Source organism: Mus caroli, unplaced genomic scaffold (assembly GCF_978045245.1).
Source record: "Mus caroli unplaced genomic scaffold, Mus_caroli_1 scaffold_16, whole genome shotgun sequence".
NCBI classification, from domain to species: Eukaryota; Metazoa; Chordata; class Mammalia; order Rodentia; family Muridae; genus Mus; species Mus caroli.
Genome location: NW_028227271.1, coordinates 19525077 through 19549169, shown reverse-complemented (window position 1 = coordinate 19549169; position 24093 = coordinate 19525077). Strand labels below are relative to the sequence as shown.

Genomic DNA, 24093 nt, shown 5'->3' with positions numbered 1-24093 from the left:
CTTTGGAGAAGCATCGGCTCTCATCCTCGGCCACATATCATTGAGGAGTCTTTACTGTAAGTTGGCCAGTTTGTAGTGTTTCCTGGTCTAGCGTGTGTCTCAAGCCTGCAGCCCTCAGGCCATATGCATCTCTGGATAGCTATGAATGCAGCCTAGAACACTCATGATGATACCCCCACAGGACACTGTCAAACGTCTGGACACCCCGGTGAAGTCTCAGCCTTTAACCGATGCCACCTCCAGTCACTTTCTCAAAGTCCCAGATCCCTTCATCTTCACCTTGGCTGTCTTCAGAGCATAGAGGCTTGACTGTTGAGAAAGGCTGACTGTCTCCCCCTCTTTCTTTTTGTAGTGATCCCCCCCTGCCTCTGCCTACCCCTTTCTGGCATTACAGCTGATACCACCATGTCTTGCCAGGTTACCATTTACCCGCCTAGTCCATACAAGGGAACTGACTTTGGGTTCTCTGATCTGACTCTGACCACATCATCTGCCTCCCCAATTTCAGTTTCTCCTTCTGAAGACTGATCACTGAGTTCAAGACCAACCTAGGCCCCCTAGTGAGTTGGGAAGGCAGCCTGGTCTGTATAGCAAGACCCTGTCTAATGTGAGTGGGTGAACCAGCCTCATAGGAAAGGCTCTGCAGTGTCGCCTGTGAGAGTAGCCTCTCACTCAGAACACTGTTGTCTTTCGTGGTCCATATGAGAGTCGGTAAGTTGCCTGAGTCAGCACTTTGTGTCAGTTTGACTGACGGGAGACGGAGTGTGTTCTGAGCAGGTTCAAGGTGCACCCGGCCACACTGTGCAATCATTAGCTGGAGTGAGTGCATCTTTTGCTTTTTGAGGCAGGGTCTCTTGTAGCCCAGGCTGGCCTACAAATTATATATATATATATATATCCAAGGATGACCACACTCTCCTGCCAGATGTGTGCCACAACACCCTGTTAAGTACATATATTTTGGATGTAGGCATCCTCAGCTTCCGGTGCATGTGTGGGAACAGCATCCTCTCCACCTGGCTGTGCTCGCCGTTGCCTCTGCTGGTCACTTCCTCTTTTTGTTATGTTTTATGTTTGTGTTTGGTTTGGAGTTTTATGCCTTATGTGTTTCCAGTTCCTGTATGGCTTGTCCTTATTTTTGTTGTTTGTAGGCCTGGGGACTGACCCCAGGGCTTTGTATATGTAAGGCAAATGCTCTACCACTGAGCCATCTTTCCAGCACCTGGTTTGTCTGTTTTCATAAAGCATCTTGGGGGGCGGGGAGTTAGTTGGGGACAAGGAGATGGCGGAGTCACCGGAGTCACATGCCGGGTTGTGTGTGAACTGAAGGAAGGACAGATGCCCAAGACCAATTGCAGAAATGCCAAACTCAAGCGCCAATCAGGATGGGGGAGGAGCTTATGGTATAGATACTCACTGTGTGGGAACTGAACTAGGACCATGCTGCTGGGGATGGGGGTGTTGTCTAAGCCTGAGTAACTCAGGTTTGTATGTATCAGAACCATGAAGGATGAGGACCACCTGTAATTCAGGACTAATTACATTGGCCACATGGAACTAGCACCCAGAAAATTTGAGACTTCTGCCTGATTTGTCTCAGATCATGAAGACCGTATGGATGTTCGTGGCTATATTAGTTTCCTTTCGGGTGCTGTGATTAAACACCATGAACAAAGCAACTAACAGGAGGAGGAGTTTATTTGACTGAGACTTCACAAGGAGAAGGGTCCATCATGATGGGGAAAGCATGCCAGCAAGGGGCAGGCATGGGGGCAGGCGCAGGAAGCCGAGAGTTCATCTTCAAACCCAAGCATTAAACAGAGTAAACAGGAAGTAGGCCCTGCCCCCAGTGACTTCCTCTATCAAGGCTCCGGATCCAAGAGGTCCCACAACCTCCCCCAAACAGCGCCACCATCTAGGGACTCAGTGTTCAAGCATCTGAGCCCGTGGGGGACATTCTCATTCAAACCCCTTCAGTGGCTGTACTTCAAGATGGGGTAGGGGCGGGAAATGGCTCCACGAGAGGCAGGTGGCTCTGTTCACAAAGTAGAGATTCCCGTGTTAATCTGGCACAGGTTGTGTGGCATGGGGTCCGCGAGGAGCTACAGTCAGTGCCTGTCACTGGCTCTGTGAAGACTCAAGTTGGTGCACATAATAAAGGGAAGGAAAAGCCACTTAGAAAAGGGAGTCCCTGCTGGCTGTGGGATCCAGACAGATGATGGATGGAGCCCAGGGTTGCAGGGCCAGGCCTGTGGGTGTCTGCTTGAGGAAGAGAGGGTGTTTGGTCGCATTGGGACCCTCAGACTTCTCTTCTGTGATATGCATAGTGAGCCAGCCACTCTGTGGGTCACAGAGGGATAATAATCTCTTGGGCCACTTGTGTTGCTGTCCTGAGCAGGTTGGTCCCTGGCTTCCCCGGGTGTTTCTAGCCCTCACCAGTACTATAGGATCTCAACTTGTCCCCATCTGCCCTCCCCCACAGGCAGCTGCTGAAGACGGAGCTGGGGTCCTTCTTCACTGAGTACCTGCAGGTACGTGGGCCTTGCCACAGAGGAAGGCTTGCTCTGTCTCTCAAAAGAGGACTCTATAGTTCTGTGACCCGTGACAGCCCAGGTAGGCTCTAGGCTGACCTCTCAGGGTGGGTGGGGTTTTGACTGCTTGGTAGGAGGGTGGGTCTCATGTCTTGGCTGCTTGTTGGCGGGCTCCTGGTGGGTCCTGTAAGCCAGACCCTCCTGAAAGAGCTACAGGTCAGTGATGGTGCCTCTGTTGGCTTTCAGAACCAGCTGCTCACGAAGGGCATGGTGATTCTTCGTGACAAGATTCGCTTCTACGAAGGTGAGTCTTGCTCGGAGCTGAGTGTGGCCAGCCTGGCTGTGACGTGGTGTGGTTGATGTTCTGGGACAGTGGCGTGGCAGATTCTGGGAGGCAATGGCGGCTCTCTGGTTAAGGTGGCTGGAAAGGAAGGGAACAGCATTGGGCAGTGGGACTGAGGTCTAGACTGGAAGGGGACCTTGGAGAGAGTCTGCCCCCACGCCCTTGGGAGCCCAGGAGGGCTGCACAACCCAGGGAGAGGTGCCCTGCTTCATCTCACTGCTCACAGGGACTGTGTCCCCAGCTTTTAATCACTGCGACAAAGCCAGCATTTTAAGAGGTATCTTCGTTTCATTTCTGTTGGTGTGATAAAGCACTGTGCACAAAGCAACTTAGGGGAGAGAGGGTTTATTGTGCTTACAGTTCCAGGGTACAGGCCTGATAGCAGAGATATCAAGGTGGGAATTGGTACAATCACGGTCCAGATCAGAGATGGACATGCGTGTGCTGCTTTCTGCTATGCTTGGCTCCCTCTTCTACCCTGCCTAGGAATTGGTGCTGCCCACAGTGGGCTGGGTCTTCCCGTATCAGTTAACAACCAAGGCAGTGCCCCGTAGGCATGCCCATAAGCCCAGCCTGATCTAGATAATTCCAGACTGAGCTCTTGCTGTGTGATTGTAGTTTTGGTTAAGCTGGCAAAGATAACCATTGCAAAGGGAAAAGGTTTATTTCGGTTCACAGTGTCAGAGGTCCCTGGACACTTGACCTCGTCATGTTGAGCCTGGCGTGAAGCCAGCTGCATCATGTCAGAGAGATGTGGGTTAGCCAAACTGTTCGCCAGGAACAGCTTCTGTGGTCAGGAAGCAGAGAGAGATGGGAAGAGACCAGGAAGAGCGTACCTTTGTGCGTTAGTTGTGTTTCTTGTTGCCATGACAAATGCAGCTTAAGGAAGAATGTGTTTTGCTCACAGTTGCAGTCCATCATGGCGGAGATAGCATGGCGGCAGAAACATGAGGAGAACAGGTCACTCGCACCCACAGCCAGAGAGCCGAGAGCTGAGTGCTTTTCACTCAGCCCAGGGTCCCAGCATCTGGGCTCCAGGCAAGGCCTCTCTCCTCAGTTAATCCTGTCTAGAAACTTTCACCACCAGAGTAGGTGATTCTAAATCCTGTCAGGCCAACAGTCAATGTTAACCATCACAGCACAACCCGCCGTTTTCCACCAAGCCTCACCTCCCAATGCATATTCAGCTCTGAACCAGTTAATGGGTCTGTCCAGTGATGGCAGCCAGCGCCCTCATGAGCCAATCACCTCCACAGCACCACTGGCTATGGACGAAGCCATCCACACGTGAGCTATTTCAGGGGCTACCGTATGTCCAGGCTGGATATAAGGAACATCAGGATATAAGGTATAACAGGACCCCCATTCCACAGCCTGAGAGATCCTGAGTCTGAATATCCAAAATCCAGAGAACTAGCTTAGGGCAAACAGTCATTGTCCCTACATGGGGAAAGCAGGGATAGTAGGCAGTTGGACAACTACCACACGACAAGGAGATTTGAGCCTTGCTGTGGTGCCAGGGCACCCCTAGTTCTCTCTCAGGCCCCACAGTTCCAGCAAGCCTCTCTGCTCATCATAGGGCAGAGAGGGCTTTAACCTCATGGTCCCAGCACCTCAGGCCCCTGGTGTCTGATGGTCTTGAGGTCCGAGGAGGGAGTTGGCACTACAACAAGTCTAGTGTCTAGAGGACTATGCAAATTTCTACTGTATGCCAGGCCCTGTGCTGACTCTGGATCCCATAGGCATTTAATGAGCACCTACTATGTACCAGGTCCTGTACTAGATTCAATATACAAGCATTTTATGTGCACCTACTTTGTGTATGCTAGGCCCTGTGCTGGGTTCAGGCTGTGAGTATTCCATGAGCACCTACTATGTGGCCAGGCTTCACACTGGCTATGGGGCTTTATGAACGTTTGCCAGGCGCCAGGCTGCTCTCCACTAGATCATGTCCTGGTCGGTTTGCTTCTGCTGACCAAGTGGGTCACCCAGCAGCTCTGGGAAGGAGGCGCTTGCTCAGTCCCACTTGGGCCACGCTGGATACATGGCCGACCAAGTGCAGAGCAGGTGACTGGCTTTCTGGAGCCCTCTCAAGTCACTCACTACTCCAGGTGTCTCCTCCAAGTGCTGGGCCCTGGGCAAATGGCTGTCAGCCTGCTTCAGAGAGTGAGAGGCTGAAGCCTGGAGTCCTGTCTCACTCCAAAGGGACCCCCCCTCCCCAGTTCCCCATCATTTTCCTACGTGAGGCAGGTCCAGACAGGAATGAGAACACCCTGAGAATAGTGGGTGTGGGCAGGAGGCCCAGGCAGCCAAGGTCCAGGGGGCGTCCAAGTACCCAAGCCCCTGGATGGCACTGTGAATGTTTGGCACCTGAGGGAAGAGGCCTCCCACACCCTCCTGACCCGCCTGATTCAGCACATTCCCTGAGGGGCCTCCCACTAACACAGCCAGAGGAGCCTCATCCTGGGAGAAGGGCAGCTTTGTGAGGCCTGGGGAACCTCATGACCTGGGGGGCAGGGCCTCCCAGGGAAAGGGGAAAGGATGCCCTGTCTTTTCATGTCCAACCTCTGGGCTCAGGGGAAGGTCCGGGCGCATGTGAAGACACCATGGGTATCACATACTGCAGCCTCCCTCTCTACCCTCAAGGTCCCTCTCTTACCACTGGAGCAAAGAACACACTGTCCACACAGGGCCCGGGGGAGTCTCTGGGGACCTGGAGATAGAAAGGATACAGGCCCTACCCTGCAGGGACTGAGACATAACCACATGTTGACGGGACAGTGTGACGAATGTCAGGTGAAGGGAAACTCTGAGGAAGGGACGGTGGCAGTAGCAGGCCCTGGATATGGCCTCCAAGAGTGGTCTGTGTGGGAGCTTGTTCATCCCTTGCAGCCACTTACCGCTGCCCTGTGGCTCTGCCATCTCATCCCCCCACCATCTCATAAAGTCCATCCCCTTGAATCCCGGAAGCTGGCTGAACCCTCAGCCCATACCTGCCACAGGGTGAAGTCCTGGGGGGAGGGTATGGACATGTGGAGTCAGATGGTAGCCTCGAGAGGACAAGCCAAGACTCCGGTGAGACCTCTGCCATCATTTCCCAAACTAAGTGATCCCTGGAGTCAGCTAGAGCGGGAGTATCTCTGCAGGGGAACAGCCTGACACCTCACAAAGGGTCACCCATGAGGCCACACAGGTCTGCTGCTGCTGCTGAGGCTGCTATCTGCATTTTCTCACCCACGAGTCAAACAGTGTAGCTGATGTGTGTGTGAATCCCCCCACACACACACACACTCCATCCCAGCCTGGCTGTGCAGAGGCTTCAGCCCCCTGCTAGATGACCGTCGTCATTTCTCTGTGGTGGTCACCATCCCTGGAGCCTTCCCTGCATGCCTGTGGACTGGAACTGTACCCACCTGGTTCCCCTGTGGGTTCTTAGCACCCTGAGGGCTGAGTAAAGGAGAGACTGACTTCCCAGTGAAAGCCATCCCAGAGCTGCAGCCTGGCTCTTCACGAAAGCTTTCTGTTCCACCTCTGGCTGGGGCCCAGTGAGAGTACACACACGTTCACTGGCTGCGTCATACCAGCAGCAGACACAGGGTACCTTGTCATCAAGCCCTGGGGCCTTACCCTGTCCCTTACACAGAGGGTGCCACTAGGTCTGGCTGGAAGAACTCTCTGGAGCTCCACTGTAGCCTAACAGAGCAAGGCTTCGGCCCTCGTCCGTGTGTCTGACAGTAGCCTCCGCTGACCCCACTCCCCGGCACACAGCCCAGTCCACAGTCCCAGGCAAGAACCCAGCCAGGGACCAGGCTCTCCTTCCGGGTCTATGACAGCACACAGCTCCAGCTGGGGCCTGGATTCTGTGTTTTACAACATCTGCTTTTCTGTGGTGTGTCCGCCCTGTGGGCTAGAGGACGACCTTCACTTGGTGGCACACAGCCCTGGCCGGCGCCCAGAGCCACCCCACAGCCAGCCAGGACTGAACAGCCTTTCTTCCTGTAGGATGGCAGGAACTGAAGGGACTTTGTGTTCAGGCAGGGCTCTGAGGGGCTGTGAGCATCCGCCTGCCCCGGGCATTCCTGCAGTCTCCTTGCCCCTGGAACCAGGTGTGGGCCACCCGGGAATGTTAGAGCTGTCTGCCAGCAGACAGCCCTGGGCGGCCACACACAGAGGCCAGCCTGCTCCTGGGGCTAATTCTCTGTTCCCTACATCCTTGCTCTACACAGACCTAGGGCTTCCCATGACAGAAAGTTCTGCACGTACTGGAAAGCTGGACTAAGGCCTCCACAGGCTTCCTTGTTCCCACAGAAATCGGGAGGCAGGCAGGCAGGCAGGCTGGCCAACAGTCAAGGACCCTTCCCTCCCTGCTCAGACCCACATGGCACTGGAGTCCTATGGGATACATGGCTGGGCCTGTTCATCCCTAGACCCAGTGGCATTTGCCTCAGCTATTTACCCTGGTGACAAGTTCCTGAGTCTGCAAGCCACAGAGTCATCTTGGGGCACTTACCTGCCCCATTCCCTAACAACTACCTACCTGCCAGGTGGTGCCACCCAGCCTGAGGCCAGCCAAGTTCCTACATCTTATCCAAGCTCCAGTTTCCCACACAGCTGCTGCTTTCTTGTGCCCAGGGTAGGGTAGGGTAGGGGTGGGTGTCCCATGCCCAACATGTATCCATCTGAGAAGCCAGCTCAGACATCAGACAATTCCTCCAGGAAGTCCTCCCTGCCAGTCCTCTGCCCCATCTCCCACAAGTAGGGTGCGATGTTGGGACTTGGGCTCTCAATAGAGGGAGCTAGAGACTGTAGCCTGGGTCACTTAGCCTAGAGGCTACCCTTTATCCACTGTCTTTCCCAAGGCTGTTCTATGTCTTGCTCCCCTGCTATAGAATAGTAGGTGTCTGGAACCACTGGGGGCTTAACTGTCCCCAGGGCCCAATGTTTCAACTAGGGGTTCTATCAGTGGATGGACAGAGGAGAATAGGCAGGGTGATGAAGGGTCTGAGCCCAACTGCTGCACAGGCATGTCCAAGGCAGGACAGGAACCAGCTGCCAACACTCACCTGGGCTGAGCATCTTCATGACTTATGTCTTATCTGCTCTAGATTATAGGACTTGTCATGTCCCCCCTTCACAGGTGAAGAATGGGCTCAGTGGCAGAGCGCCTCACTATTCGGGGGTGGGTGGGGCTTTCTCAGTGCACCTCCCACTCTTCCTTAGCTCCTTGTCCTGGGTGGGTCTGCTCCTGTGTTCAGGACATGCTGTAATGGCTTCTTGTGCCCACAGGACAGAAGCTGCTGGACTCACTGGCGGAGACCTGGGATTTCTTCTTCAGTGATGTGCTGCCAACCCTTCAGGCCATCTTCTACCCTGTGCAGGTGTGTTCTGGCAGGAGGCGTGGGAGTAAGGGGACCATGGGACATAGGATGACTCTAGGAAGGACTCCAGCCCTGACGACCCCTTCTGTACTGGCCCAGGCTGTCCCTTGCAGACCAGCTGAGTTCAGCAGGTGTGTGACTCCTCGGGGCCTGGAAGGCCTGGAGTGGGGAATGCTACTGGCAGAGATCTGCTCTGCATGGTAGAGAAATCCCTGCCAGGGGAGGCTCCTGGGAATCCTGTATCTTTAGGGCAGGGAGAGAGAATGGGGAAGGCTGGTTGTCACTGGGCCCTTTCCTACATCCCACCCTTGCCTTGTGGTAGAGAGAGAAAATTGCTTAAGAGCAATGTGGCCAGCTCGTCTCTTCCTGTGTCCGCAGGGCAAGGAGCCGTCGGTGCGCCAGCTCGCCCTGCTGCATTTCCGGAACACCATCACCCTCAGCGTGAAGCTGGAGGACGCGCTGGCCCGCTCCCACGCACGTGTTCCCCCTGCCATCGCACAGATGCTGCTGGTACTGCAGGTAGGACGAGGGTTTGGGGACCCAGGACCAACTGGGCAGGGAACGGGCAAGTGAGGCTTTGGGGCTGAGATGCAAACCAGACCACAGTTACTTATTCATTGTGGCGGCAACTGGCTTCTGTATACTTGATCAGTTACCAGGGTTGGGCCCCTGGTACCCACCCCCACCCCCACCCCCACCCCTGCACACAGGTGTGCACTAAGTGCACTCGAGTGTGTGTGTGCATGCGTGAGCACACACACACACACACACACACACACACACACACACAACTGTTCCAGGCACTTGGTACAGATGGACTTTATCATCAAGGTTAGCTCTGGAGAAGGGATAGTGGCCAACTAGTCTGGCTGGATTAAAGGAACCTGCCCCAGGACTGAAGAGGGTTGGGCCACCGCATGTGCCCTACATCTGACACATCCCCTTAGTGTCTCGCTCACCATACAGAGTTCTCACAGCCTACAATCCTGCAGGACTTTAGAGGTACCATCAACTGCCCCATCTGCCTGACAGGGAGATATTTTACTGTTGGAGGGATTGTGGCCTCACTAGGACTTCCCTAAGCACCAAAAGCCCTGTTGTCATGAGCCCCTCCCCCAACCCCCATGCTTGTGGAAGTCCTTTTAGGGTTTGTGGGCTCGGGCCTGGGGGCTGAAGGAAATGGTAAAGGGGTCATAGCAAGGAATGGCCTGCAGTGTAGGGGTTGCAGGGCCCAGGGACTGCCCTGGGTCGGAGGCTTATGTCACCTTGGAATGAAGCCAAGTACAACCCCGTGAGTGGGATTTCCATAGACTGCATCAAGTCTAGCAGGGAGAGTGTGCAGGGAATTGGGAGAGTTGGAAAGTCAGGTCTCTGTGGTGCTGGGTCCTGGGATTCCACTGGAGGAGGTGATCAAGGCCAGAGCAGTGCTGCCCCCTGCTGGTTAGTGCACGTCCTGTCACTTCCCAGCTGTTGTGCTAGATTATACCACAGCGACTGGTGGCTGGCTTCCGTTCTCCCATCTGCCACCTCTCCCAAACTGAGTGGCTTTGCCCTAAGGCCTCTATGAGCATGCCTCCTGACCTCACCTTGGTCCCCAGGTGAATCCAGCCCCCACTGTTTTAAGTCTTGAGTTGCTTTGAGGTCTCAGCTGCTAGTCAGGTTGTATTAAGGACCTACTGTGTGCCCCTGACTCACTCCTAGGATCACAGCTCCTGCTGGGGGTCCAAATGATGGGGTGACGGGCACATTTAACAGCCACATGTGAGTTAATACAGATGAGCCAGTCCTCTTATTTCTCCCTTGTACCGTGGTGGGTGGGGGAGATGTGACTTCATAAATTTACAGAAGTGGAATGGTGTCACACCTGCAGTCCCAGCCCTCAAGAGTCAGAGACAGAAGAATCTCACATTGAAGGCAGCCAGGGACACATAATGAGACTTTTATCTCAAAAAGCTCATGGGCTGGGGACCCAGCTAACCTGTCTAGTAGCCTTTCCTGGGTAGTACCAACTGTCTCTCAAAGGACCACCCAGGGCCCCCAGCACACCAGGGCTCTGTGACTTTAGTGTAAATCACCTCATGTAGCTATAAGGGCACCCAGCCTCCTGCCTGGGACTCCACCTGGGGAAGTGAGGGAGAGACAAGCTCCTGCTGGACCAGGGTGTGTGACCCCCCCCCCATTCCCTTGCAGGGGGTACATGAGTCCAGGGGTGTGACTGAAGACTATCTGCGCCTCGAGACATTGATCCAAAAGGTGGTGTCTCCGTACCTGGGCACCTATGGCCTCTACTCCAATGAAGGGCCTTGTACCCATTCCTGTATCCTCGGTAGGTATTGATTGGGGCTGGGATGACAGTGCTGGCAAAACCAGGATCCCACAGGGGACCAGCTACAGTCACACAGAATGTCTGTTCCCTGCACCTGTCTAGCCTTGTTGTGTGTAGATGTGGACCTTCAGGGTAGAGGGGTATTGGAGGGTATCGGGAAACTCCCAGAACAGTAATGGCTCTCCACAGAGACCTGCCAGGCGGAGAGCCTCCACCATCCCTGTGCTGGCTCAGGAAAGAATACAGAGAAAGTAGGCCCTAGAGAGCCTGCTGGGTCCCTCAGAAGCCTACCATGTCCTCCTTGTTCATTCAGGAATGTCACTTGGGCACTTGCTGTGTACCAGCCCAGAGACCAAGCCCAGCCTTCCTTCATAGCTTTGGCCTAGCAGGAAAGATGGGTCAGTGAGCCTCCAATGGTGATCCCTGGGCTGCAGAAGCGGATGCAGACTGGATCATAGGAAGAGGCCAGATAGGGTCACTTGGAAGGCTCCCCATCATCTGGGCTGCTACCTGGGGTATAAAGCCCTAGTACTGGGTGTCTTCCAGCTCAAACAAGTTAGAACTGGGGAACTTCACACCTCCCACGACCTGTTTGGCTGTAGACACCAGGTACCTGGCAACCAGCCCCTCCTGATCCGGGGAGGCACTCTGAAAGAGCTTGTTGTACTCAAGAGTGCCACCTCATGGACACTATTAGGCATTGCAGGGTCCTGCACAGAAGCCTTTCTTCTACATGGCCAATGGAATTTGGCTCTGTCCTCACTATACTGCCAACAAGGCCTGTAAACAGCCGCTTTATAGCACTGCCTTGCCTCATCCTGCAGCTCCTCCATGCAGGCTTGTGCCCTGGGTTCCCAGTCTTACTTAGGAAAGCACTGGTGCCTCAGATCCATAGGCTTCACGGGGGGAGAAAAATAAGACACGGATCTATGACTGACAGGGGGTCAGTCATTCACAGGTCAGACAGCTTACAGATTTGAACCTGAGCAGCTGAGGTCCCACTGTCTGTTCAGGCCAAGGCTGGGAATGTTAAAAGTTCTCCAGCTAAGGCAGGAACCTCGTACCCCTCCTTAGCAGGCAGGCTGGGCTGGTCCAGAACTAGTGGCCACTGAGCCTTTTATTGGGTGGCCCTTTTGTGGATTGGATGCTTAGCCAGAAGGTGGGACTTGGATGCTCAGAGGACACGTGGGCTGGCACCCACCATCTTAGTGTATGACTGTGTCTGTTCCTGCAGAGAAACGATTCCTACGCCGCTCCCGCTCTGGGGATATCCTAGCCAAGAACCCAGTGGTGCGCTCCAAAAGCTACAATACTCCCCTGCTCAATCCTGTGGCCGAGCATGAAGCAGAAGGCACAGCAGCCAGCGGCACGAGCATCCGCAGACACTCAGTCTCCGAGATGACATCTTGTCCGGAGCCCCAGGGCTTTGTGGACACGCCTGGCCAGGGCCCTTCGGGGACCTTCCGGTCTTCTCCAACACCCCACTCAGGGCCTTGCCCCAGCAGACTATACCCTCCTGCCCATTCCCCGGAACAGGGCCCAGACCATGGCTCCCCACCCACCTCCAGCCCAGAGACTCTTGTGGACCAGATCCTAGAGTCCGTGGACTCAGACTCTGAAGGGATATTCATTGACTTTGGGCGCGGTAGTCGCTCCGGTGTGTCTGACTTTGAGGCACCAGGAGGCCGGCCAAGTGTTGTGTGATGGCCTGAGACTAGTTCATGTTTTTACTGACCCCTGTATGTTTGCGTGCCTGTGTATGTGTGTGTGTGTGTTTGTGTGTGTGTGTGTGTACGCGAGACTTGTTACTCTTGCCAGCCCCCCGTCACTGCCTCAAGTCACTTTATACTCCCAGTCTGTTGGAAAACCCATCCACCACCCCCTGATCACCCCTGGACTGATTGGGACCCCCAGTTGGCACTGCCCAGATGCATATTCAACCACCTGGAGGATGGATGGGGTCACCATGTGCCCTCCTGCCCACCCCACCCTTGGTGCCCACACTTACCCAGGAAAATGTGAAACCAGCGGGCTCTGCCTATGCCAGCCCAGCCTGGCCTCCGGAGTGACGGGACTCAAGCCACAGTCAGACCTGCCTGCCTGCCTCCCTGCCTCCCTCTGCCCTGGGTGGCCACAAAACAGGAAGGCTTGAAATAAAGTTACAGCCCCAGACTCCTGTCTGCCCCCTGGTGTCCTTCTGGGACCTCCACCCACCCACCCAACCTCCCTGACTTTGCTCTCTTGTCAGGCACATTCCCAGGCTGGGGCCAGGGCCGCTTGTTCTTAGGTCCAGTGTTGCTATGTCATTTTTTTTTGTTTGTTTGTTTTGTTTTTTGTTCTTAGGTCCAGTGTTGCTATGTCATCTTTTTTGTTTGTTTTGTTTTTTGTTTTGTTTTGTTTTTGAGACAGGGTTTCTCTGTATAGCCCTGACTGTCCTGGAACTCACTTTGTAGACCAGGCTGATCTTGAACTCAGAAATCCACCTGCCTCTGCCTCCCAAGTGCTGGGATTAAAGGCATGCGCCCCCACGCTCGGCTATTGCTATGTCATCTTAATGGAAGGGCCTAGAAAGCACATAAGGAGTCCTGAGACCTTAATGAGTGATGCTTAAGCCTAAGAAGAACCCTACTGAGAGTCCCTGGTCCTGGCCCTGGCATAGGCATTGACCCCTATGCAGCCAGGAAGGGAAAGGAGTCCTGAGATCTACTGATCCTGCTCTTTGTTTGGTAAGGGTTGCTGAAGACCCTGGCCAGGCGGGAGGGGCAGCCCATCTTTCCCAGAGTCTGAGGGTGGTCAGGACCTCCCTGGTCCACAAACGGGCTGGTCCCACTGCCTGTCCTTGGTAGATGGTGTTCTTGAGTGTTGGCAGGGTTGTTCCAGGCCTGCATTGGTCCAGCAGCATAGCCTAACAAGCCTGAAGGAGGCCTCTGTCCCTTTGAGATCCTGTTTAAAGAGCCAGAGGGAGTGTGGTCCTCCTGGATCACATGCTGATCCCCTGCCCGAGATCCTTCTAAGCACTCAGGTCTTAAGTGATTGTCCACTGAGAGTGGGAAAGCGGAGAGATCCAGAGGCAGAGGCAGGATGGCCAGATCTGGCCCAAAAATAGGACAGGAGGCAGCTACTTTATGCTTGTGGGCCCATGGGATCTGCTGGAGATATAGGATGGAAAAGTTCCTCCCAACCCCTGGGTGGGAGAAACAACCTGTTCCAGCCAGGGGTAGCCCGCTTGAGCTTCAGTGTTCCCTCTAAGAGCACATGGTCACCTCACAGGGTGTCTTAGGGTTACTGTGCTATGATAAAGAAGTCAAGGCGTCGGGTGTGGTGGCGCACGCCTTTAATCCCAGCACATGGGAGGCAGAGGCTGGTGGATTTCTGAGTTCGAGGCCAGCCTGGTCTACAGAGTGAATTCCAGGACAGCCAGGGCTACACAGAGAAACCCTGTCTCAAGGCAAGAGCTTAGAGGCAGGAGCTGATGCGCAGGCTGTGGGATTGCTGCTTGTTCTCCATGGCTTGTTCAGCCTGTTCCCTTTGTCTTGTTCTCTCCACATATCCCTGGCTGTTCTGGAACTCACCGTGTATACTAGGCTGGCCTCCAACTCCTGGAGATCTGCCTGCCTTGGCTCCTGAGTGCTAGCTAGGATTAGAGGCCTGTACCACCACACCAGGTCCAGCCTGTGTTCTTACAAAACCCAGGACCACCAGCCCAGGGTTGACCCTACTCACACATCACACACCAATTAAGAAAATGCCCTACAGGCCTGTCTGCAGCTCTAGCTTATGAAACATTTTGTCAATTGAGGCTCCCTCATCTTGGATGACTCTAGCCTGTGTCAAGCTGACATAAAACTGGGCAGCACCCAGGCCCCAGACACGAAGGGCGTCAGGAGGGAACCTAAATCTGGAGAGAGCTCAAGTTCCTAGCTGGAAGCTAGCAGCATCAATGCAGGCTTTCAGGGAAGCAGGATAGGCCTGGGGCCTGGCTTAGCTCTGCCACCCTGCCTCCCTCAACACCATCAAAGTCACCGATAAACCTCACTAACCTGGAACCCCACTGAGAGGTGGAAATGGAATTATGGGTAGAGGGTTCTGTTGTGTCTGCGGTTCTACTGTAAACAATAAGCAGTGTTAACCAGGTGTGTTAGGGTTCTCTGGAGTGGTGGCTTTCAGCCTTCCTAATGCTGTGACCCTTTAATACTCATGATGTGACCCCCCCTCAACCATAAAATTATCATGTTGCTACTTCATAACTATAATTCTAATACCGTTATGAGTCAAAATGGAAATAGCTGATATGCAGATATCTGATATATGACCACTGTGAAAGGGTCACTGAGCCTCCAAAGGAGGTCACGCCCCACAGGTTGAAAAACACCAGAGGAACAGAATTGACAGAATATATATATAAGAGGTAGGCGCTGATGTCAGAGAAGAAATGGTCTTGCCAGCGAGAGTGAAGAAGGTAAGCAGGCAAAGAGAGCAAGCTTCCTTCGTCACGTCTCATATATAGGCTGCTACCAGAAGGTGTGGCCCAGGTTAAAGGTGGTTCGTCCCACTTTAAAAGATCCAGATTAAAAGTGGGTATTCTCCTTTCAAGTGATTTAATTAAAAAAGGAAAAAAAAATCCCTCACGATTGTACACAGCAGTTGGGTTTTAGTTAACTTTAGTTGTAGTCAAATTGACAACCAAAAATAGCCGTCACACCAGGTGTACAGAGACAGGTGCACCAGGATGTGACATGCAAATATGTTGCTAGGGTGCCCCACCCACTCCTTGAAAAAGCCCTAAACCAGGCAGCCTAAGTTCTTGCTTGTGAGCCTATACCAACCTGCCTTGTGCTGGCTGAAATGAGTTATTTCGTGGTTTGTAGCCCCTCCTCCCCACTCCCTTTCCAGGCAGCTCCATCTTTGTCCACTGAAACTCCCAGTGCTTGCCCTGTGTCCTATTTGTTCCTAGGTCAGCACAGGGCATGGGAAGCCCAGTGTGTGTTGGGTGGTGGGGGACTCTCAGTGTCCTAGGCTAATTCCATGGTTTCTGTGGACCCACCTTCCTCTGCAGACCTGCAATGTGTGTTTTTGCCACCTGTGGGGTTGGGAGGCAGGTGTCACAATTGACAAGCCTCGCTGACTGATCAGAGGTTTCAACACACAAGCAAAACATGCAAGAAGCCCACGCACTGCCGACTGTCATGGGAAGGGACACCAGGCCCTACCTATTGGTCACTGACTCTGAGCCCTAATCCACTCTTCTTTGTGTGTGTGAGGTGGGGGTGGGGATATAGGGAGCCCACAGGAAACGGCTGTTAGGAATTTTTATTTTTTTGTAATGTTGAGTGGGGTATGATGGGTACTTGCCTTTAATCCCAGTGCTCGAGAGACCAAAGCAGGTGGATCTCTGTGAGTTCAAGGTCAGCCTGATCTACTACTACTAGTAGCCAGTTCTATTTTTTTTAAAGATTTATTTATTTATTATATGTAAGTACACTGCAGCTGTCTTCAGACACTCCAGAAGAGGGCGCCAGATCTCGTTATGGATGGTTGTGAGCCACCATGTGGTTGCTGGGATTTGAACCTTGGACCTTCGGAAGAGCAGTCGGGTGCTCTTACCCACTGAGCCATCTCACCAGCCCTACTAGCCAGTTCTAAGCCAGCTCGAGTGACATGACGAAACAATGACCCAAAACAATAAAATGACATTGGAAACATGTATTCAACTGGAGAGACCTCTGGTGTCTATCAGCGGCTCCGTGAGGCTTCCAGAACATTCCATCTTCGGGGCTCTTGACTTGTTCTGTGCTAACTCTCAAAGGCTTCTGGGACAGTTCTTCTATGGGGAAGATGCTGTCATGGCCTTTAAAACCTTGTTATGGAGGAATGGGTGTCCATCTTTCTTAACGTGGATGGCGGTTCATTGGAGATGTCAGTGTGCCCTGGGAACACACTGTCTGGACGGGTTCACCGCTAGCAAGCCAAGCCCTGGGCTCTGTCCCCTCACTAGACTTTGATGACGCAGATGCTGTTGCTCAAGGCTGAAGATGTGGAACCGTGGATAGAGTGCTTGCTTGGTACGCACAAGGCTGTGGGTTCGATCATAGGGTGACTCCCCTTTAATCCCAGCACTCAAAATAGGGTCAGAGTCATCCTTAGCTACATAGTCTGAGCTAGCCTGATCTATGTGGACCCTGTCGTTTCGTTTCCTTTTGTTTTGAGACAGGGTTTCACTATGTGGCCCTGGCTGGCCTGGGACTCTCACTACGTAGACCAGGCTGGCCTGGGACTCTCACTATGTAGACCAGGCTGGCCTGGGACTCTCACTACGTAGACCAGGCTGGCTTCTAAGTCACAGAGACCCCCTCTGCCTCTGTCTCTTTTTTTTTTTTTTTTTTTTGGTTTTTCGAGACAGGGTTTCTCTTGTGTAGTCTTGGCTGTCCTGGAACTCACTCTGTAGACCAGGCTGGCCTCGAACTCAGAAATCTGCCTGCCTCTGTCTCTTGAGTGCTGGGATTAAAGGTCTGTGCAACTGTTACCTACTGAGCCTTGGTCTTTTGTTTGTTTGTTTGTTTGTTTGTTTGTTTGTTTAAATCACTTTTCCATCCAGTCATCAGACACCTGGGCTTTGTCTCCTGCTGCTTAGAGGCAGAGGTGGCCCCCAGTCCTGGGCCTCAGCATGGCTAATGGCAATTTGAGGTGCTCACATGAAGCCCTGATTAGTGTTAGTGTGAGAGTTAAGCTTCTCGTCTGGCTTCTCCCTCACACCCACAGGTCCTAGGACCCAGCAGGCCATAGGGGCTCTGTCCCCTCAGCTGCCTGGCCCAGATGTCACAGACAGGGATTAAGGAAGAGTGCCCTTTGCTCCAGTTCTGTGCTGTCCCCACCGTGGTGGTAAAGGTCATTCGTCAAAGAAGTGTGCTCACCTCCCCACCGGCTCCCCCATTAACATGCCCTCGGGCTACAGACTTGTACCTCCTCGGTGCCCTTCCCCACCGTCTACCTGGCTATGGCCTCAGCTCTTAGAGTTCCCAGGCCCTGCATCTGGGCCACAGCACAGGGAGAGGAGAAAACTGGGCCCTGCCATTACTCTCAAAACCTTGACCCTTCTTCCAAGGACCTGGCAGCCTGCTTCCTGAAGCTGCAGGGCTCTTCCCACCCTCACTGTGGGAAACCATCCTGTCCTATCTCTACAACGACACTAGGACATTGGCTGAAGTCTCAGCACCATTCACACATACTATCCCTCACACACGCACACACACATCCCTACTTACATGTTCACATACACGTGTACAAATACATAGTCATACATACATACATACATACACAGATGTATAGACACAAAAGGGACAGAAGCTGGGCATTGGATTAATTGGTACTTTATTATTATTATTATTATTATTTGCGGGAAGCGGGTGTGGCCGCATGGGCCAAGATGTTTACTGCCTTGCCTGAGCATGTGCAGTGAGGCTGCATGTGTGGGCTGCTTGCCAGGCTGGACTGTTCCTCGTGATCCGGACCTGTCAGCCTATCGGTGATGGACCTGAGCTCGTGCCTGGAGCATGTGTGAATTCTGATGGGATGAGGTGGGGTGGAGCGAGATGAGGTTAGTCAGCGCGAGTAGAGGTTGTTTAGCCCTTGCCCTAAGTAGAAGTTAGTTGTAATAAGAGAAGCTGTTGTAAGGGGAGTTGTTGTAAGAAAAGTTGCAAGAAGGAGAACAAGTAAAGAAGCTGTGTGAACCCGACTTGGTGTCCATGTCGTTCCTGTCGCTGCCAGCTCCAAGGACCAGTAGCTATGATGATGATGATGATGATGATGATGATGGTTTTAGAGACAGGGTTTCTCTGTGTAGCCCTGGCTGTCCTGGAACTCACTCTGTAGACCAGGCTGGCCTCGAACTCAGAAATCCTCCTGCCTCTGCCTCCTGAGTGCTGGGATTAAAGGCATGCACCACCACCCTGCATCATTCTTATATTCCACAAGCTGCAAGCACCAAGGGGCCAGGAATAGAGTGTGATAAGGTTCTATGGCCACGTGGTAAAGGAAGGACTAGAAAAGAAAAGAGGGAGGGACGGAACAGGGACTCCTGAGTTTATCCCCACAGTAGCATGGTCTGCCAGGTGTGTTTTGGTGTGGGCCGCTCAGTGACCTTGCCTACACCTTTCTGAAAGACATTTGTTTGGAGAGGGGGAAAGACAGAGACAGAAGCAGAAACAGAGACCTTACAAGATAGAGGGGCACACAGCAGCAGTTGCCCGTCTCAGATCTCCCTGTGTAACCCAGGTTAGATGATCACATACAACTAACACTGTGAATATGTTGTATTGAATGGTGTTTCGCTGGGGCCAACACAGGAGGTAGTGTTATCCTGAAGTGGACACAGGTGAAAGACTAAGGCGGACTCATGAAGGAACGTTTAGTTGAAGCAGACACAGGAGAGAGAACGTCTGCTAAGGCAGGCACATGAAAGGACACGTGATGAAGGATTGTCTATGACAAAGGATTCTTCACTAACAATGCGTGTATTGGTCCGCCTTACGTGGTGTAGTTGAGCTGCATTTGTCAGGACTCCATAGAGAGAAACGCACCAAAAAACTTCTGGTGCTGTGCTGCAGTTTCTTGCGGCTTCCTCAGACTCGGGCTGATTGGCAGAGTGATGTCAGCTGAGACAGACACACATGCTAAGGCAAGACATGTACTGAGGCAAGACTCGTGGAGGGCAAGTGAAGTTTGGAGGGGATAAATGGACAGTGATGGAGGCTGAGCTTGGCTTGCTTACAGAGCTAGCTGTGCAATGCTTATTGGTTTTGAGTCTTCGCTATTCTTTGCTTCCCTGAGAGTGGCACATCTTCTCCTGGTGTTCCTCCTGGTCCCTCCTGCTGACATGTGCTGACACTGAGGCCGGCTGTCTCTGCTAGGTAGAGCCACCGCTGCTGGTTCAGTGAAGTGGACTGCTGTTGTATCCGTGAAGTGTTTTGCGAGTGGATTGAGCTGCCGCTGAAGACCTGTGAACTAAATTGCCGACTTCCAAAGAACTTTCTAAACAGGTCCACTTCTCCCCAATCTTTCTTTTTTTTTTTTTTTTTTTTTTTGGTTTTTCGAGACAGGGTTTCTCTGTGTAGCTCTGGCTGTCCTGGAACTCACTTTGTAGACCAGGCTGGCCTCAAACTCAGAAATCCTCCTGCCTCTGCCTCCCGAGTGCTGGGATTAAAGGCGTGTGCCACCACGCCCGGCTCCCCCATCTTTCTTTTCCACTACCTCTGGTGGATGGCGGGCTACAAGAACCATCATTAAAAATTAGGTTTTTTTTAAAAATGAAAGTAACGGGGTGCTGTCATTTGGGGAGGCGACCTGAATACACGTGAATCTTTCCAGGACTCCAGAGGTTGGTGGGGTTCCCAGATGGGGAGAAAGCTGGTGGAGGAACACTACACTGTGTTCCTCTGTCCCCAGTACGCCTCTGGGAGACAGCCAGTAGCATCAGCATGAATCAAAGATGGCTGCTGTGAGATAGCACACAGCCTCAGTTTCTCCATTTGAAGCAAGGATCTTGGCGGATATGACATCTTGTTCTGGTGACTTTGCTCTGCTTCTCTGTGCTTGTGACTCACATATAGAGCAGGGCTGTAGGGTTATAAAGCCACATGAATAGCCACTGCAGATGGGTCCTTAGTGGGCTTTGACCTGCAGGAGATAAGGGCTCAGTACTAAACCATTGGCTTTGCCGCCCCCCCCTTCCCCTTATTGATGGATGTGTTTGTAGAGATGGCAAACCAGCTCTAACCAGCTGTAAAGAGCTATAGAAATGTAAAGTGTGCCCAGGCAATGGGCAAAGACACACTTCGATGGTGGCAGTGGTCTTAGTCAGGGGCAGAGCAGATGGCAGTCCTTTGTTTATTCTAGCTTGATGCCTCAGGCTTGGTGGCCCAAACTGTCTTATGCCTAGGACACATAAAAATCAAATCAAATCCAGGCAGAGCAGCTCAGGAAGAGGAAGACAGAGACCTGTGGCCTGCCATTGCCACCCCAGACCTGCCCTCCAATGCATGGCACAGATGGGTCATCGACAGCTGCCACCATGCCACACAGCAGAGATGGAAGGTGTCACCCAAGGGATGTGCGAATATGTGGTAGTCACATAGGAGAGAACGGCAAGTGAAGCAGCTGAGTGTTATGAAGAGAGATGGAACCGGATACTCGAGGGTGGAGAGGTGTAGCCTGTTATAAGTGGCCAGCCCTGCCACCTGGGGCCAGGGTGAGGTCCCAGCCCAAGCTGCCACTGAAGGCCATGCCTGGGTCTGTGGCTACACAGTAGCAGGGGTTGGTGTGGATGTTAGTGGCTCATATTCTCACGTGGATTTCCAGGGGCTGTGCACAACCAGCCCCTCCCTTCGTTAGCTGTATTCTTCTGGAGAGCTGGCTCCGTTTCTCACTGGGCCCTTTACCTAGCTGAGGTAGCACAGTAAAGCTGGTCCTGGTGGCTGGGGTATGGGTGAACCAGCTCCAAGGAGCAAGGAAGAGCTGGTCCCACATTCATCTGTGTTGTGGGGGCATGCAAGGCAGCCTGTTTGGGTTGAATGAGGCTTGCTCTGGTAACTCAGTAGAGACCCAGTAGGAAACTGTACAAGGGATGGAAGAGTGAGCCATGTTCCCAGAGATAGGTGCCCGACACCACAGAGCCCCCAACTCCATAATTCTGTGACTATAAGTCACGCAGACAATGTCCCAAGCTCCTGGCGTTCTGGCTAGACTCCACCCCCACAGTTACCTGATTATAGCCAGGTATGTTCCTCCCCACAGTTACCTGGCAATAGCAAGGTAGCCCAGCCCACTATAAAAGGGGCTGCTCGGCCTCTCCTCTCTCTCTTTAAGCTCTCACCTTTCTTACTCTCCTCTCTAGCCCTCCTTCTCTCTATCTCTTCCCCCTCTCTCCATGTGGCCATGGCCGGCCTCTCTCCCTCTTTCTACCTTCTCTCTTTTTCTCTGCCTTTCTACAACAAAGCTCTAAAACCATAGACTATCTCTGCTCATCAAGGCCCACCATGCTTAAACGATGGAATAGGCTTTCCCCTAAAGAACCTCATCTAACCTCCTGCCTGAAGGCCTTTCTGTGCTCAAGCCACGGAACAGACCAAAGGCTCTCGCCCGAGTGGGAACCACCCAGCACCCCCCCCTCTCCCTGACCTCTCCTCCCTTTGGCCCCGGGGATGACAGAGCTGCCCTGGGGGCCTCCACTTTGTTCTTGGCTCTTCCTCGGTGTCCATTGGTTTCTGGCTCAGAGACCTCAGACTGTCCCTTGTCCAACCCCCTCGGGCTGGATCTGTAGCTTCCCACAGCCAGACACCCACCGGGGGCCATGTGGAAAGTGTGCGGCAGTCCTCCCACGTCTGCCCGCCCAGAGCACTGGAACTCTGGCAGGACTTGGGTTTTCTCCCACTCTCTTTATTCCCCCATGCCCACTGCCCTGCACTGTGTGAGGTGGCAAGAATGCTTGGGTGATGCCCTCCCCGGCCCCTCACCACCTGCATCAGTCAGGAACTCTGGTCCTGGGGTCACGAGCACGGGTGAGCTGGCCCTGTCCCTCGCCTCCTGTAGCACTCATGAGAGCAGACCTTGCACCTTGTATAGGCAGCGCCGTAGAGCTGGCCCTGGTGGAGGAGGCACAGGTGAGCTGGCCCCACCACTTGTCTGGCCTGAGGTGGTATGGATGTGGGGGCGATGACCTTTCTTCTCCCCCTACCTGCTTTGCTACCTGTAGTTGCAGAAAGAGCTGACCTTGGGGTCATGAGAGTGGAAGAGCTAACCCCGTTCCCTCACTAGCTGTAGTACTTAGGAGATCAGGGGTCCTGTAGCTCACCTGGGCAATACAGTGGAATTGTCTGTGATGGCAAAGGCACCGGTGAGTTGCCCCTGAAAGGCAAGAAAGCAGAAGAGCTGACCCTGCCTCGTGTCCATGCTCCTAGCTGGACCAGTGCTGGAGAGCTCACCCTGGTTGTGCTGATAAAGGAGAGCTGGCTCAGCTACTACCCAGGTCCAGATTCGGGCTCTGAATTGCCCCACCCTAAAAGCTACATCATCTGCGAATGTATGGGATGCAAGAAAGGGCCAGTGCTGCTGTTCTAAAGCTGCAGGATCTCCATGATGCAGGGCAACAACAGGATAGCCGGGAGGAGTCCCAATTCTGTGATACCAACATTGATGAAGTCACAGAAGCCAGAGACCTCAAACCAGACCAATGAGTCATTGCAATGAACGTTTGTAAGTAAAGATGTGTGGACAGAGGGATCTATGCTAGGACACACTGTTAATGCTATAGCTTCCATGGTAAGAGGGTTTTTTTCTTTTTCTTTTTAAAGATAGATTTATTTGTTATATGCATATGAGTAACACCAGAAGAGAGCATCAGATCTCATTACAGATGGTTGTGAGCCACCATGTGGTTACTGGGAATTGAACTCAGGACCTCTGGAAGAGCAGCCAGTGCTCTTAACCGCTGAGCCATCTCTCCAGCCCCGGTGAGAGGTTTTTCTATGCTTTTTGTTTGGGTGTTTTATTTTGAAGTGGAGGTTGCAAGGGTAAAGGGCAGATATAAAGGGAGGAGGAGATGAACAGGACCAGGGTGCATGAAACTCACAAAGAATCAATGAAAAGTTAAAAAAAAAAAAAAAAAAGGTAAAGAATCACGCACATTATCTGCAAGGATCGCTCATCCCAGGACTCTCTGGGACTCTCCTCAGCTTGTGCTCAGTGGGGATGAAGGCAACGTGGGGATGCTGATGAGGGACGTACCTGTGAACCATTGAGTAGCCTGTTAATGAGGCAACGCTGATTGCCTGTTAGTGGGAGCGTTTCCAAGTTACCATGAGTGGAGAGCCACACTCAGGCTTAGCTTCCAGGAACAGTGTCCAAAACCGCCTCCACATAGCAGAGTGGCCTTAAGGGCAAAGCAATGACTGATACAGCAGCCCACAGACGACTCCACCCCGAAGGAATTCGCTTCCCAGGAGACACTTACCCAATAGAGAGACTACCCCACAGGAAACTCCTGCTGCACTGATCCAAGATCAACAGTCACAGCAGCGTCTAGAAGGTTCCAAGTCAGCTTATAGTCATTGTGTACACACCCCTATCCTCACTGCAGGGGTCTCTGCAAATACCACAGCCAGCAGATCTGAGAGAGCCAAGAAGGCAGTTCAGTTCAACTCAGGAGCCAATGTTGCTTCACCCTTCGAGAGTCTGACCTTGAGTGATTTCTTTTAGGTTTTTTGTTGTTGTTTTGTTTTTTTGAGACAGGGTTTCTCTGTGTATCCCTGGCTGTCCTGGAACTCACTTTGTAGACCAGGCTGGCCTCGAACTCAGAAATCCGCCTGCCTCTGCCTCCCGAGTGCTGGGATTAAAGGCGTGCACCACCACGCCCGGCCCCTCTTTTAGGTATATTTAAGCACAGCACAATTTGATGGAAATTTTCCTGGCGATCATGAACTCAATCCCATGTGCACAACAAAGCTTAGGATGTGACTACATCAA

The 24093-nt window shown here is 52.9% G+C and overlaps 1 protein-coding gene across 5 annotated transcripts in view; it reads left to right on the top strand.

Moving 5' to 3' along the window:
- The window catches only part of Prr5 (proline rich 5), a 40863-nt gene extending 28113 nt beyond the window's left edge, over window positions 1–12750 (top strand). For all 5 annotated transcript variants that reach the window (XM_021183021.3, XM_029470052.2, XM_085831499.1 and 2 more), the window contains 6 exons: window positions 2483–2531; window positions 2778–2835; window positions 8161–8252; window positions 8631–8771; window positions 10443–10578; window positions 11813–12750. In XM_021183021.3, coding sequence (XP_021038680.1) covers window positions 2483–2531; window positions 2778–2835; window positions 8161–8252; window positions 8631–8771; window positions 10443–10578; window positions 11813–12282 — 946 coding nt within the window. In that variant the 3' untranslated portion in view covers window positions 12283–12750. The remainder of the gene's footprint in view (window positions 1–2482; window positions 2532–2777; window positions 2836–8160; window positions 8253–8630; window positions 8772–10442; window positions 10579–11812) is intronic.
- Window positions 12751–24093: the final 11343 nt, after the last annotated feature.